We start from the raw sequence: 16,582 nt of genomic DNA on the forward strand, positions 1-16,582 counted from the left end.
CCTGGAATCACCACCCAGCTGCACAGTGACCCAGACCAAGAGGTCATGCAGCACATTTAGAGTGTGCTTCCCAGGTTTCATACCCATCAACCACGTTTACCCCTCGCAACACCCCAGTGGGCAGATACTCACCTCATCCTACAGATGAGGAACTGAGGTTCAGAGAGGTTAAATTACTTAAGAAGGTCACACAATAGGTGAGTAGCAGGTTTCCCAACTCCTGGCCAGAGGAGGCCTGCTTCTCTTAACCCTACAAGCTCCCTGGACTGCTGCAACAGATGGGACAGCCCAAGCAGAAAAAAAAGCACCTGCCTCCTAGGCAGGGCCGGTCCGTGCAACCAGGAGAAGCCTCCATCTCCCAGAATCCCAGGTCAAGGAGGGTCCCCAGCAGGGATTTACACTAACCCTCTGCTTTCTGCAAGCCCAGAGGATCCTAGAGTCTGCCAGGGTTTTGAAGGTCAAGAGCATGAAGATCCTAAATGTGACAATTAAGCCAGGTCTGTTCCCAGGCGGAGACTGTGTACAGGAGTATGTGCTCCTTCCCACCTGGCTCTGGCCCCTCCTGCCCCACTCCCCACGCGCTAACACAACACACACAAACCCCTCTCTTCATTTAACCTCGCCTAATGATGCTGGTCCCCAACCACCACATCGCCAGGCCAAAGGGCCGTAGAGCACTGGGAAACTAGCAGGGAGAGCAGTCCTCGCCACAGCACACCTCAGCTTAAAAAAGCTCCTCGTCTCCAGGGCGTGTGCCAGCACACTCACATTCTCTGTACCCGGCAAAGCCGTCTGTCATTGTAGATTTACTAGTCAACGCGGATCTCAAGCCAGAGATACTCAATTACATAAAAGTGGCTTGCTAAAGGTGGAAGATCTGGGGACAGAAGTTTAACATTTAGGAAAAAGGGTGGAGGTGGAACTTGACCTTTTTTGCTCTGTCACCTGAAAAAAGATACCCTTCTTATGTTGGGAGCTGTGAAGAAACTGGTTTAATTTAGTTTAACCCACATTTTGCTCAAAATAGTTTTGAAATGTCAGAATGTAACAGTCTAGACTCTTAAGAAGCTGCTGGTAAAGGGACTCATGGCCAAGGTTAAGAACAGATGAGGGCCCGAACCCAAAGTCAGGGAACTTGAGCTGGCTGAGAATTCGGAGCTCAAGGTTTGGTGGAAAGAGCACTGTGCTTGAAGTCAGAAACCCGAGTTTTGTGCTGACTTTGATAGTTAATGGCTGTGTGACCCTGGACAAGTCATCTCTCCTTCTCCAAGTCTCTCTCTTGCTCTGTAAAACGAAGGGGCTGAGAGTGATTTCCAAAGTCCTTTCCCATAGCGACATCTGGTAAACCTATTCTCGTGACCATGACCAGAGAAGCACCGTAAGTTAATTACAATATGTGAAGAAACCTCTGAGTTTTCCTGGGCATGTGGCTACCCACAATAAAAGCCGCACCTCTCACCTTGCAGCAGCAAATGTGGCCATGTAGCTAAATTCCAGTGCCTGGACTGTAAGCATAAGCATTATGTGGCAACTTTTAGGAACTGTCCCTGACATCTGGTATGAGAGTCTTCTTAGTCCTCTCCTCATTCCTGCCAGCTGGAATTTGGACAAGATGGCTGGAACTTAAGCAGCCACCTTGAGACAATGAGGAGGAAAGACATTAAAGATATCGAGTTAAGATAGAAGACACGTGGTTCCCTGACACCACACAGGCATATACAGGCCCTGGAATATCCCTCTCCAGGCTTCTACATGAGTGAAATAAACAGTCTTTTTAAGGCACTATCATTTGGGTCTTCTGGCACACATATAAATAGATTTTGAGTACCTACTGGAATAAAAGAGTTAACTAGAAAAAAGATATTAACAGCTATTCCAGTTGGGATATTTCAAAGCGCCTAAAGTACAAAATCATACATTATACTTTAGATAAACTATTTATAAGGAAGGAGACAGAGAGACTGTTAAGGGACTAATGTTCCCTGTGTTCTTCCTAATAACCAAAATTTTCACTGTGCCTGTTCTTATCAGGTATCTTGGTCACCCGGGGACAGCTACCCACACATGAAAGGAGAATTAGCTGGGAACTCCCCAGTTCCCCTACCCCAGCCCTTTTCTAGTAAGGGGACTACTACAAGAGACCAAAAGGCCAAGACATCTCATGCAATTCACAGGTTTGAGTTGGGCTGGTTGGCTTCCCCTATACAGAAATCCTCTCAGAATTCCTTGCATGCCATCTCCAGCTGGGTAGCCCTCCACAGCCAAGGACTCAAAATTTCCTGAGACTGCTCAAGTCAGCTGGACGCAGAAGGTTGTGGGAACTCAGCATGTTAATATGCAGAAGTCCGTGTCCTGTGCCCTACCCACTGCATCTCGGATAACTCCAGTCATTAGAAAGTTTAAATTCCTCCCTCTCCCACACCCATCGGTCAGCCTATCACACTATAAAGACGACAAACACATCCCCTCTTAAGATTCTCTAGGTGAACTATCCCAATCCTCACATGTGACCTCAAACCCCTCACTACCCTGAACGATCTTCCCTAGACACAGACACCTCAGTGATTCTCACAGCTCATCCGGATGCCGGGGAGTAGGGTGTGACAGCTTGAAAAGAGTAATATGCTACGTTACACCTCAATTTCTTTTTTAGAAATAAATATCTATGTTTTCCTAATTCAAAATATAGGAAATTAATCTCAACACAAATCTTCACTGGTGGGACTCAGTTTAGAAAAAAAAAAAGAAGGTTGAGAGACACCAGTAGTGAATCTCTTAAAATATGCAGCCCAACTGTCACACACCGCTGGCAAAAACCTAAATTAGTACAAATTCTTTCGGAAAGGTATTTGGCATAATTCATCAAGTATCTGAAAAGTATTTATGCTCTTTGACTTGGTAATTCCACTTCTGGGAATCTGTGCTGAGGAAATTAGCAGAGGTTCTGACACAGATATGACTCACATAGGCCTGCTCGTAAGAGTTAAAACCCGTAAACAATCTAATGTCCAACAGCAGAGGAATGGTTACACGAATGACAGTAAACCACTCAAGAGAATATTACAGCCATTTAAATGATGTATTTAAAGACTGCAATGCGAAAAGATTTGTTTTAATGTTGAGTTTTAAGAAACTAGAATTCAAAATATACATGGTATGACCACAACTATAAGTGAACGAAATTATGCTCAGAAGACTGGAAGAAGAAAAATGTACCAAAGTAAGGATTTGTCCTTGGATAGTTTTTATTCTTCCCCTTTATTTTTCTAACTCACCATAAAAAGCATGTCCAATCTAAATATTTAAAGAAAAAAAAACTGCCACCATTTGGCTACCATTATCGAAATAATTAACAGTCTCAAAGTACCTCCCCGACAGAAAATTTAACTTCACAGTGGAGAAGCAAGGCAGAAGCTCCCTTAACTAAAGGACCAAACATTAACATCACCAGCTGTGTGTCAAATCGATATCATGTGCCTCCTGATAAAATGCACTAAATGGAAACGTCATCAAAAACCAAATTGAGGGAAACTTTTCAAAAATGTCAAGGTCACAAAAGACAAAGCCTGAGGAACTGCTCCAGATTAAAGGAGACTAAAGTAAAGAAGGACAATTAAATGCAATGTGTGATTCTGGACTGGGTCCTGAACCAAATACCACTTTTCTGATTTTGGTCATTGTACTGTGGTTATGGAAGTGAATGCCCTTGCATTTTAAGAAACACTGAAGTATTTAGGGGGCAAAGGAGCATCATATATAAATTTTATATATAGAGAGGAAGAGTATGATAAAACAAATGTGATAAAATATTATTATTTGTGGACTCTGGATAAAGGGCATATGAGAATCCTTTGTATTCCTCCTGTAACTCTTCTATAAATCTGACAATATTTGCAAATAAATTAGAAAAAAAAACTTGCCTAAAAAAGGAGGCCAGGCATGGTGGGTGTACGTGTAGTCCCAGCTACTCGGGAGGCTGAGGCAGCAGAATCTCTTGAGCCCAGAAGTTTGAGGTTGCTGTGAGCTATGATGACGCCACTGCATTCTGCCCAGAGTGACAGAGCAAGACTCTGTCTCAAAAAAAAAAAAAAAAAAAGGAAAGAAAGAAAACAGGCACCCAAAACAAAACCAAATACTGCCCCTACCTGCCTCTCTGACACCCTTCGCCACCTAGCAGGTGTTCAGGGAGACCTCCCTCGAAAGCACAGTGCTTATCTGCCCTCTTCACTGCTAGCTGGACTGTCTGTTCACATGACATGGCAGATTTTTTTTCAGGAAATATTATATGCAATTTGCAAAGTGCTTTGACATAAAACTTACACCTAGCAAATACTTACAGAATGGTTTCAATGAGAAAGAGATATAAGGAAGAACATTAATTTTAAAATATAGGTAATTTATCCCTAAAACGGCAAATTTTAAGCATCAGTCACCAACCATCATGGCTAAATACCACTCTTCACAAGGAGTGAAGTCCTGACCTCAAATCAAGTTTGGGTATCTTACCACTGATGCTTCTCAATTGTTTAAACATCTGCCCAGCAACCTTCGAAATAAAACTGAGCACCTTGAGTCCCTGAATGGTGACACTGTGTGTGTGTGTGTGTCTTGGGGGGAAGGGGTGGTGGGGAGGGGGCTATCCCTGGGATGTGGAATCCTTAGCTAGTGGCAGTTGAAGGAGCTAAATGTGCTTATTAAGAAAGAGAGAAAAATGGGAAAGTACTTGGCAAGGAACAGAACCCAAGAGAGGTTCTTTAATTCTAAAATCCAGGGCTTAGGGGATTAGCCCATGATAACAATAACAGCTGAAAGTGCAGCGTGCTGACTGTGTGACCAGCAGCAAGCTAAGCAGTTCACATGATTACCTAATTTAATTATCTTGACAAGTATATGATGTAGGTATTTTTTTTTTTTTTTTTGAGACAGTCTTGCTTTGTTGCCCTGGCTAGAGTGAGTGCTGTGGCGTCAGCCTAGCTCACAGCAACCTCAAACTCCTGGGCTCAAGCAATCCTCCTGCCTCAGCCTCCCAAGTAGCTGGGACTACAGGCATGCACCACCATGCCCGGCTAATTTTTCTATATATATTTTTAGCTGTCCATATAATTTCTTTCTATTTTTAGTAGAGACAAGGTCTTGCTCTTGCTCAGGCTGGTCTCCAACTCCTGACCTCGAGCTATCCACCCGCCTCGGCCTTCCAGAGTGCTAGGATTATAGGCAAGGGCCACCGCACCCGGCCGATGTAGGTATTTTTATTATACCTATTTTGTAGATACAGAAACTGGGACTAAGAGGAGTTAAGAAACTTGCTCAAGGTCTTACAGCAAGTAAGTAAGAGAGCCGGGATTCAAACCCAAGTCTGACAGAATCCAGTGCCAGCGTTGGAGCATAAAGAAGACAAATTCTCAGAGCCACACACGTCTATCTTACTGCTTGCTCCTGTGAATGCAAGGCCAGCTGCATTTCTTATGTTTTACTTCCTTTAAAAAAACACACCTTAGGCCAGGCACAGTGGCTCATGCCTGTAATCTCGGTACTTTGGGAGGATGAGGTGGGACGATTGCTTGGGACCAGGAATTCAAGACCCAACCTGGGCAACATAGTGAAACCCTGTCTATACAAAAAAATTTTTTTAAATTAGCCAGGCATGGTAGTGCACACCTGTAGTTCTAGCTTCTCTAGAGACTTAGAGCAAGAGGATCACTTGAGCCCAGGAATTTGAGGTTAGAGTGATCAATGATCACACCACTGGCACTCCAGCCTTGGCAATAGGGTGAGACCCTGTCTCTAAAAAAAAAACAAAAAACACTAAAAACCACACTTTACGCTGGGGCCACACAGTAGATTCCCACCCTGTATTCCCCACTGCACAAATGTGGCTGTCAACAAGGGACAATTCAAGGGCAGGACAACTTATCTGAGGGTTTATAAAAACAGGTTTTCTTATCCTGAATTTGCAACTGCAGTGCATTTAACCAGGACTTAAGTCCCTAAAGCTTTTAATGTTTTGGAAAACCTCTTCTAGAGCCAAGGGCTTTGGATCATTGCCAGTCTATTGTACCAGGCCTGTTAGCACGGAAGAACTGGTAGAAGGAACATTGAATTAGGCAGCAGGGAGGAAGAGCAGGTGAGTTCCCACTCCAGAAATCCAACTCTGGCCAGGAGCAGTGGCTCCCACCTGTAATCCTAGCACTCTGGGAGGCCGAGGCGGGAAGATTGCTTGAGCTCAGGAGTTTGAGACCAACCTGAGCAAGAGTGAGACCCCATCTCTACTAAAAGTAGAAAAATTAGCCAGCATCATGGCACCAGCCTGTAGTCTCTGCTACTGGGGAGGCTGAGGCAGGAGGATAGCTTAGGCCAAGGAGTTTGAGGTTGCAGTGAGCTATGATGATGCCACTGCACTCTACCCAGGGTGACAGAGCAAGACTCTGTCTCCAAAAAAAAAAAAAAAAAAAAAGCAGAACTCCACCTCTACCTCAAAGCTCAGTTGATTGATAAGAAAATAATTCAGTGCTTATGACCTATGATGTACATCCATGTTTTTACACACATTATCCCATGCAATCCTCTAAAGTTTAGAGTCTAAACCAGCATTTTCTACCCTTCAGGTCTCAACCCAAGAGCCAAGTCATAAAATCAGTGGGTTATACCAGCATTGCTTAAAAATTACAATAGAAAACATTTGAGTATCATAGGTAGCAAGACTACACATTCAATAAATATTTATATCTGTTACATTAATATTTATGTATATAGGTACTAGGCTATGTTGTAATATGTATAACTAATTGTTCTTACAGGAGTTTAAAAGCTGTTATAAATAATCTGTGTTTATAGGTGGAAGTGGTACTACTCCCACTTTAGAGATGTGAAAACTGAGGCTCAAAGAAGTTAAGGGACTTGCCGCGGGTCAAGCCTAAGACGGTAGAGCCAGGACCCAGACTAAGGTCTGTGAGCACAGAGCCAATGCTCTTCTCTTCGCCCGTCAATGTGAATGGTTCCCACAGATAGCCCTTGAGCTCCCTCCCGCTCCCTGCAGCTCCACCCAGAACAACACCCAAGAGGCCAGCAAGTCTGCTTGCCCTCCCAATCTAGCCACTGAGCACGACCAGCTGGAAAGAGCTGCAGTGACAACCTGATCCATCTTTCCTCTGCACCCGCCATGCAATCCCCCAAATCCCTTCAGAGGAAAACAAAAACAGCACGTGTTCAGGCCAAGTGACGCTGCAGTGGACAACAGTGACACAGCTTGCAATACCAGCAGAACTTGTACCACACGCTCAGGCGAGAGTGGTAACCTTGGCTGGCAAAATACTATCCACCACATAAAATTAATGTTGTTAACTTATAAATTGGCCCAGTTTTGTAGCTGCACCACAGCACTCAGTATAGATGTTTTGGAAATACAGATTCCTGGGGCTTATCCTTGAAGAAAATCATCTCAAGGGTCTGGGGGCCCAGGAATCCATTTTTACACATATCCCCTTAGAGACACTCCACCACTGACTTATCTTTTAAAACCCTCTCTCTGAACTCCAGGTCTCTCCCCTCTCCAATCACAGTCAGAATTTTCTATGTCCCCCCTCCTCCCATCCATTCCTTGTCCCTTGGAAATCTGCCCTCACCACCACCAAAGAGGCTTTTGGTGGAGGTTTAACAATGACCTCCCTGTAGATAAACCCTAAAAGCACTTCCAGTTTTTGTTTTGTTCAGCTTCTTCATCTAGATGGGGCATTCTTGGTTTCCCTCCTACCTCTCTTGCCATGTTTCTTGTTTTCTTCATAAACCCTCCTTTTCTCCCCCATCCTTTAAATGCTGAAGTTCCTCGGGGCTCACTCAGTCCACCCTCTCTCTCCACCACACATGCTCCCCCGGGGGATCTCAGCCCCTCTCCTGAGTGGCACCCCTAATTAACACCTCCAGCCCAGACCCCTCTTCTCAGCAACATGTCCTTACATCCTGCTTGCTCAGACGTATAATTCTCAAATGTTAAAAACCTAATTCTCATATAAATATTAAATAAATACTAAACATATTTCAAAGTTTTATTTAACTCATTAATAACAGACCCCCCCAAAAGATACAAGAAGCTAATATACATATGGCCAATGGGGGGAAAAAAAAAGAATCCTGATATAAGTCTGCTAAATTAGATTCCAAACTGGTCAATGTCCTTCAGGGCAATAACCTCTGGGTTTCTCTTCTTTATCAAAAAGAAATTATTTGCATCCTACCTACCTTTTATAGACTATGGGCCCTAAAGAATAATAAACAACAGTTATATCCCCTAGAACAGCAGTCCCCAACCTTTTTGGCACCAGGGACCGGTTTCATGGAAGACAACTTTTCCACAGACTGGGCGGGGCTAGGTGGAGCTCAGGCCGTGACGAGAGCGATGGGGAGGGGAGCGGCCGTAAACACAGACAAGGCTTGGGGTGGGGTGGAGCTCTGAGGCCCCACTGACCTGCCCGCAGCCCAAGAACACCAAATGGCCCTTAGGTGGGCTTCTTAGGCAATACTCTCATATGACATTAAAAGGTCAAAAAATCATCTTTTATTTCCAAGTTTTTTTGGATAATTTTTCTTTACACTAGGGTCTATGAATTTGGGTGGAGAAAAATTACATCTTTAGTTTCACAAACCTCTAACTGAAATTTCACCTTTCCTTTATCAGGAATGTACTTATGAATGTATAATAAACGTTTTCTGCTCTTATGAATGTAGGGAACAACTTATAATAGTAATTACAGTAGCAGTGTCTGTGACTTTGCCACTAACAGAAATCATATTTTCTTATCACATTGCAAGGTGTCTTGAAACACTATTTATGTTCATCACCTTAAAATTATAGAAGTTATCAAACCTGTAACTTAGTCTTCTTATATGATGCATTAATAAACATAAAAATCTTATCACAACAAATTTGTTATAATAGTTTGATAACTATATTTTAATATAACTGGTTTCTTCATAATTCTATGCATTGTTTAATACATTTAAAGCATTATTCTAAGAAAAGCCCATAGGCTCTCAGAGAAGCCTTTCCTGACTCCCTGAATTAGGTTAGGAATCCCTGTTACACATTCTCTTACCACATTAAATGTTCTCTTTCCAGCACTTACTACCTGAATTAAATAATTAATCAGTGGCTCTCCCACTAGGCCGTGGGAGGAAGGGATGGTGTCTGTTGTATTTATCGTTATCCCCAATGCCTTAGCATGGGGCCTGGCTTGTAAAAGATTCTCAAGGAAATATCTATTTGGAAAAAAAAAGATCTGTTGAATGAATGAATACCTGTGGCACATGATGCTGGTCCACATTTCTTTAAAATAGGATGTACAATACTCTTCCCAGGACCCAGCCAAACCAGACCCCTTGAAGAGAACAAACCTGCTTGTTCCTCGGGACCCTGCCTTACTCGGCCCAACAACAGAGCTTTCCAACCAAGCCCACATCTGGCTCAAATATGGGACTGCCTTTATGTTTAAGCCTCAGCGTACAGCCCCCAACTTGGATCTTCATTAATATCTTCCAACAAGGATTAAAGGACCTGCTCACAAATTCAAGAAATCTGCTTGTGCCAAGGGGTTGGAGGAACTGTAGGATTCTTTGGGGGAACAGATACTCCACCCCTCCCCACAGCAAGCTGTGATGAGTTGGAAACCCTGAAGCCAGGCACAGGCCACCAGCACACCATCTGGGATCAGAATGCACATTAAACTGGGGCCTCAGTATGACTCTGAGGAATAAAAGACACAAAAAAGGTTATTCTAACCCCATACTTTATCTGAGTCTTTAACCCCCCACTGCACGATCACAAAGCTAATTATTTAGAAGTGGTTGCAATTGGTATATAGAAAGAGGCCCTGTTGACATACTGTGGCCAGAGGGAACAGCAGACTGGAGCTACTCCTGGAAGGACAAAGCTCGTGAGTGCCTAGGTAACCAACCTCCTCCTGTGCCAAAGCCATCAGGGAGCTAAAGAGCAAGTCTCAAGGACACTCCCAGAAAAGGGCTGCCAACACGGCTGCTTAAACATTCAAGTGAGCCCCCGAGAACAACTCCTGTGTGTCCCAACCTATCTCTCTGCGCCCTCACCTTCCAGGCCACACACCCCAACCTTGTCTAATGGTGTGTCGCTTCCCACCCCTCTGTCTGTCCACCCACCCTTGCTGGGGTAATGGTACTTAGCCAGCTTACCTCACCAAGATAACTCTGGGCGCAAAGCTGCACTGATGTGAGGTATGTGGAAATGCTCTGCAAACTCTAAAGACCTCTACAAATGCACAGGACTTTGTACAGTTCTGTCAACACAGGCTCCAGTCAGTGCGGCAAGATGGGGCAGGCAGAACGAATGGGCCAGCTCACCATGGGTGAGCATTGTGGCTCCTTCCCTCCTCAACTGGGGCCTAGTTTAAAAAAAAAGGGGGGGGGGAGGAAGGGGTGGGGGACAAATAAACCATTCAAAGTCCAGGAAGTGTCAAAGAACTTAAGCTCTCATTACACCCCATGCATCATTTCTGGTCCACTATCACTAGCCTTGAAACTGACCACAACCACCAAGCAAGACACAGAGCCCAAGAGAACAAAACCGCAGAGCTGGGGCAAAACCCTCCAGGGATACAGTGTGGTTGGTGTCTCCATTCCCAAGAGAGGATCCACTTTCAGAAGAAGGGGAGAGAATCGTAGTGCACTTAGATCCTTAGTCCCTCTGCACATGTTCTCCCCTCAAACCCCAGGTCTCTGCAGGGGCCCAGCAGGAAGGAGACCGGGAGGGAGTCCAAGGACCTCCGATAGGGAGATCCCAGCAGCCCAGGAGCCCCCCACCCAGTGTCGAAGTTGAGTGGCCACCCTCACAGCCCCCTCTGGCCCTTCCCTGCCCAGCTCCTCCTCTTAACTGGCTCCCTCATCACTTCTTATTCAACAACCTGCAAGGACTGCTGAGACACCCAGTGCTTGGGCACCTTTGCCAAGCACTGTGCTGGGTGCTTCCTGTTTCTTTCCGATCCTTTCAGTTCTGCAGGATGGATATTATTACCACCATTTATAAACAAGAAAACTGAGGCAGGGCCCGAGGTCACACAGCTCCTGAGGGTCTGGCTGGCTAAAAGCCCATGTTCTTTCCACCACATTACACTTGAATTTATCTTGTAGATTACAGAGAGGAAAGTAAGAGGATGAAAGTGTTGTACTGGGAAAATTAACCCAGTCTCTCCCTCTGCAACCCAGCCCTACATGTGGCCTGACTGATCTTGTTATTAAAAGAGCAGCTTTCATCATGTCTCTCCATTACCTACCGAATCGAGTCCCAATGGCTTTGCCAGGCATTTAAGGTTCTTTATGATCCACTTTTCCAGTTTTATTACCCCCATTGCCAGACTCAAACCCCTCTTCCATCCAGCCTGGCCTATCACTCCTCATTTCCCATGTCTCTCACTTGGAAGGTTTCCTTCTCTGCCTGCAACATTAATTCCTTCAGCCAAACACAGAGCAGCGCCACTGCATGCCAGGCCCTGGACCAGGTGCTGGGGACACGATGCCAGGACAGGAGGATGGCTGCTGTCACAGAGCTCGCTCGGAGTCTGCCCTCCATGAGAAGGCAGCTCACACCTCACTGTTTCCTGGGGCCTCGTCTGGCCATTTGGTGCTCCACTGCCTGGCCGTGTCCTGATCCACAGCACTCAGCTATACTTCCACCTTGTGTGCCAGGCCTGTTTTAACACTTCCGATGTAATGTGTTCTTTTCTGTAGGAAAAGTGCACTCCAGGTTCCAAATAGCATTATAGATGGCAATTAGGTCCCCAGGCCAGCCCACAAAAGCCTATTAAATATATAACAGTCCGAAAGAGCACAGAGCCTAAATAAGTATACCTTAAAAGCTCTGCAGGGGAGACCAGGGGCAAACATCTGCCTCCTACATCTCCACCCACTGTCCCCCAGGGGCAGGGGCAGGGAAGCAGGCGGGAGATAGGGGAGAGGCAAGAACCCAGTTTACAATTCAGCAGGGCTGGCTCTACTCCCAGCTCCGCCTTTACAGAGCGGGTGGCCTGCAGTTAGCGGACACGGCCGTGTTCCATCAGTTCTCAGATTCCTGAATCTCACAGATTGGCAGAATATCTTTTTAAAATATAGTTTAAACTATAACACATAATATACATTTATTTGTTTTAAATAAATTTTGTCAAGGATGGACCTTTTAAAAAGAAATCACAATATACTAGAACCAGTTTCATCTTTCAAAAGGACACTATGACACTACCCCACAAATATGGACATTGTATCAGAAAAGTGAGCAAGTTTTAAAACTGATAATATTTGGATTCACGGGGAAAAAAACATTCACCATTGTTATTTTTCCAATCTATCTTCGGACCGTGAAAACTTCATCACAGCCCAGCTCCAGTTCTTGGCCTGACGTTGGAGAACCACTGAGCTAGGAGACCCGGAGTTCTCTCCAGCTCCACATTTCTCCATTCTAGACTGTAAGACAATCAGCATGGATAATCGGCTTGGGTGGCCCTAGGGAAGGTCAGCTGCAGGGAGGAGCTGCGCTGGACAGCAGGGATGGGGGATGGGCCTCCCTAGTCACAGCCCCTGAGGACAGAGACACTCAGCCTGGAAGCTCTCAGGACTAACTTGTCCCAAGTGTTGACTGTGACACTTTATACTTCCCACCCCAGTATTCTTCTGGAAGGCTGAGGGCCTCCAAAGGAACATTTTTTACAATCTTTATTAACATTCCTGATTATAAACTAATACATATTCATGGAAAAAACTTGGAAAACAAAGGAAGGCATAAACAAAGAAGCAAAAGTCATCCACAACTCCACCTTCCAGAACAATCACTGTTAACATTTTGATGTGCTGCTAATTCTTCACACACATAATAACTTCAGTCACCCTGGGACTTGGTTTTATATCCTGCTTTTCCCCTAGTTATCACACTTGAGCATTTTTCCACATCCTTAGATATTCTTCATAGACATCATAAAATATTGTAATAATAAACATAACATTCTAGTAAATACATTCTTTATAAATATTGCAATGGTCTGAACGCTTATGTCCCCTCCAAATTCATTTGTTGAAATCCGAATCCCCCAATATGACAGTATTAGGAAGTGGGGACTTTGGCGGGTGATTAGGTCATGAGGGTGGAGTACTCATGAACGGGATTAGTGCCCTTTAAAAAGGGACCCAAGAGCCAGGCACAGTGGTTCACATCTGTAATCCTAGCACTATGGGAGGCCAAGGCAGGAGGATTGCTTGAGCTCAGGAGTTCAAGACTAGCCTGAGCAAGAGCGAGACCCCATCTCTACTAAAAATAGAAAAAATTAGCTGGGCATGGTGGCACCAGCCTGTAGTCCCAGTTACTCAGGAGGCTGAGGCAGGAGGATTGCTTGAGCCCAGGAGTTTGAGGTTGCTGTGAGCTAGGCTGATGCCACGGCACTCTAGCCTGGGCAACAAAGTGAGACTTTGTCTCAAAAAAAAAAAAAAAAAAAGGGGATGCAAGAGAACTCTCTAGTCCTCTCTCTATTATATTAAGGATACAATGAGAAGTTGTCTGCAACCAGAAGAAAGCTCTCACCAGAACCCAGCCATGCTGGCACCCTGATCTTGGACTTCTAGCCTGCAGGACTATGCAAAAATAAATTTCTGTTGTTTATATGCTACCCAGTCTACGGGATATTTGCTATAGCAGGCCAAACTGATGAAGAAAAACAGCACTTTTCACAGTATGAACAAGGCCAGATATTATTTAACCATGTCACTATTGTTGAGCATTTAAGCCATTTCCATATTTTTGCTATTGTAAAAACTGTGGTGGGTGTACATCCCTGTACACAAATCTCTGCAGATGCCTTTATACTTCTTTATACCCAGTGCTGTGCATATATCAGCCCTTAGGAAATACTGAGTGAACAAAGAAACCCAACCGGCTCCCAGGGACCTCAGGAGCCCTTATCAGATGGACACAGCATTTAAATTTACAGAGGCCCAACCTGGTGTCCAGCAGCCACTCACCACTGCCCCTGTTGGCACGCCCTCTCCACTCCCTACTTGCTAAGCCAACTCCAAGGCTCAGCGAAAGGAGAAGATATAAATTGTCTGCTCAGGACTTCCAGTGCTCTCAGCAAACCTACCTGCTCTTCCGCACCTTCCCATGGAAGGCTCCAGCAGATCTTCTTTGCCTAGCTAACTACCACACTCCCTTCAGACTCTGTTCAACCCACCACCTCAGGAAAACCATGGCTGACCCTGCATCTAAATTAATGTATGGCTCCCATTTAATGCAGGCTACCAGCACTTAGGGTATTAGCATTTGCTGTTCTGTCATTATTTGCTCATAGGACTGATTCCCCCACCCAATCCAGGGAAACACCAGTGGGCAGGCACAATATGTGTTTTGGTCACCACCCAAAATCCAACCCAATGCCACACAATGTGATTTTTTTTTTTTTTTTGAGACAAAAGTCTCACTCTGTTGCCCTGAGTAGAGTGCCATGGCGTCAGCCTAGCTCACAGCAACCTCAAACTCCTGGGCTCAAGCAATCCTCCTGCCTCAGCCTCCTAAGTAGCTGGGACTACAGGGGCACCACTACACCCGGCTAATTTCTTTCTATTTTTAGTAGAGACGGGATCTCGCTCTTGCTCAGACTGGTCTCAAACTCCTGAGCTCAAGTGATCCTCCCACCTTGGCCTCCCAGAGTGGAGGAACTTCAGATTCCCAAGCCATTTGTTTTCACAGGAGGGAGGGATAAGGGAGGAAAGCAGGCTCTCCTCAAACAGCCCAAGAGCAAGGACCTGACAGAGGTCTCACAGGAGATGGCTGTGTCCTCTAAACAGGCCTTCCTGGACCAGAGACCGGCCCAGACCAACTGGCTCTAGGAAACTGGTGGCAAAGGGAACGTCCAACATACCCAGACACAGTGAAGTGACACTGCCTCACTCCAGCCTGGTTCACTTCTAGAGGGAGAATGCAGACCTAAGGGAACAGGGAGCTCCCCTCCCACCCACTTCCAGACAGACACCCCCAAAATCCCGGGCCACTCCTCAGTGGTGAAAAGGGTAGGGTATTGGGAGATCGAAGTCGTTAAACCAACTCAATCCACACTTTTTCTCCTCCCGTTTGGCCAGCTCCTTGCCACACCCAAATGGAAAAAACTGAAAAAATGTGGGTTGTTGAGGGTGCCAGGGGCAATAAGTTCCCTGGAACTTCAGGGAAAAAAAGTGCCAGGATGGTCCTAAAATAAGGGAGATCAGAGTTATGGGAGAGATGGGGAAGGAGACCACGATATTCCATCACACACCCACAGCAACACCAAGACCAAAGCCCGGGTCTGGGTGCAGCCGGTACACCCATTCCTTCCTCTCCCAGGGACGTCTGGACCCCCAACCCCCGCCCAAGTGTGGCAAACTCCTCTCGGAGCCCCCCCACTCCTCCATTCTTGCAAGACTGTGCAGCGCACAGAGCTTCCTCCTCCGACACTTCATCCGTCCCTCACGACCCCCTTGTCGGGGGTATCTTTACCGTCCCTATTTCACGGATGAGCAGACTAGTTCAGACACGCTAAATGAGCCGCCGCGTCACCCCGCTACAAAGTGGCCGACGCTCCAGCCAGCCGCAGCCGGTGTAGGAGCTGAACTCCTCGGCGGGGGCCGGCGGCTACGACCCCACCCAGCCCTCCCAGCACGGCCGTGGGCGGAGGCCCAGGTGGTGACCCGCAGTTTGCCAACCGCCTGGGGTCGAAACCAAGAACAAGGTGGCCCTAAAACAAGGTTTCCGGCAGTGCGGGTGTAAAGCACCCACACCCGAGCCTGCACTCACACAGGTGCAGGGCTCGGAGTCCGGGGCGGGCGCACCCCCAGGCCCCCTCCCCGGCGTCCCGCCCTAGCGGATGGCCGCAGCCCGACCTACGCCCCCGCAAACTTGTCCCCACGGCGCAAGCACCCTGCGAGGGGTCGCGCAGCGCCCCAAGGCTGCCTCCTGCCCCTGCGCCCGGGAGCGCTCAGCGGGCAGGGCCCCGGGACGCCCCGCTGCCTCCCGCGCGGCCACCGGGCGCCCGCCCGCCTGGCACGCGCGCCTTCATCCCGGCGCCAAGGCAGCTCCCGGCGTCCCGGGAAGAGCTGGGAGCAAAGAGCACAGAAGGGCACACGGGGGGCACGTGCCGGCCCCCGCCCTGCAGCCTCACCCAGATCGCCAGCAGCAGCCACGCCGGCCCGGCCCGCGCCATCCCCGCCGCCGCTGCCCACCGCCCGGCTGCCGCTCCGCTCGGGCTCCCGCGCCGGCCGCTCGCTAGCTCCACCGTGGCCAACAGCCACGGCCACTTCCAGCCGCTCCCCGCCTCCGAGTTCCCGGTGCCACGTCTGCCAAAGCATGCGCAGCAGGCCGCGAGCGGCGGCGGGGAGCGGTGCCTGCTGGGAGTTGTAGTTCGTAGCCAGGCTGAGCCGGGGGCTGCGGGCGGACACCGGGCCCGGAGGGCGTGGGGAGAGGCCAAGTCAGGGACTAAGGGAAGGCGATCAATTTGGGGAGCTTACTCTGTGCCTGGAGCTTCAGAAACAATATCTCACTCTGCTCACAGAT

General features: G+C 47.1%; 1 protein-coding gene across 1 annotated transcript in view; it reads right to left on the reverse strand.

The window, feature by feature from the left end:
* PDIA5 (protein disulfide isomerase family A member 5) overlaps positions 1 to 16,377 on the reverse strand; it is an 85,934-nt gene extending 69,557 nt beyond the window's left edge. Inside the window, exon 1 of the mRNA XM_045540131.1 lies at positions 16,191 to 16,377. Within this exon, the coding sequence (XP_045396087.1) occupies positions 16,191 to 16,232 (42 nt within the window). The 5' untranslated portion in view covers positions 16,233 to 16,377. The remainder of the gene's footprint in view (positions 1 to 16,190) is intronic.
* Between the last annotated feature and the right edge of the window lie 205 nt (positions 16,378 to 16,582).

Source organism: Lemur catta, chromosome 1 (assembly GCF_020740605.2).
Source record: "Lemur catta isolate mLemCat1 chromosome 1, mLemCat1.pri, whole genome shotgun sequence".
NCBI lineage: Eukaryota > Metazoa > Chordata > Mammalia > Primates > Lemuridae > Lemur > Lemur catta.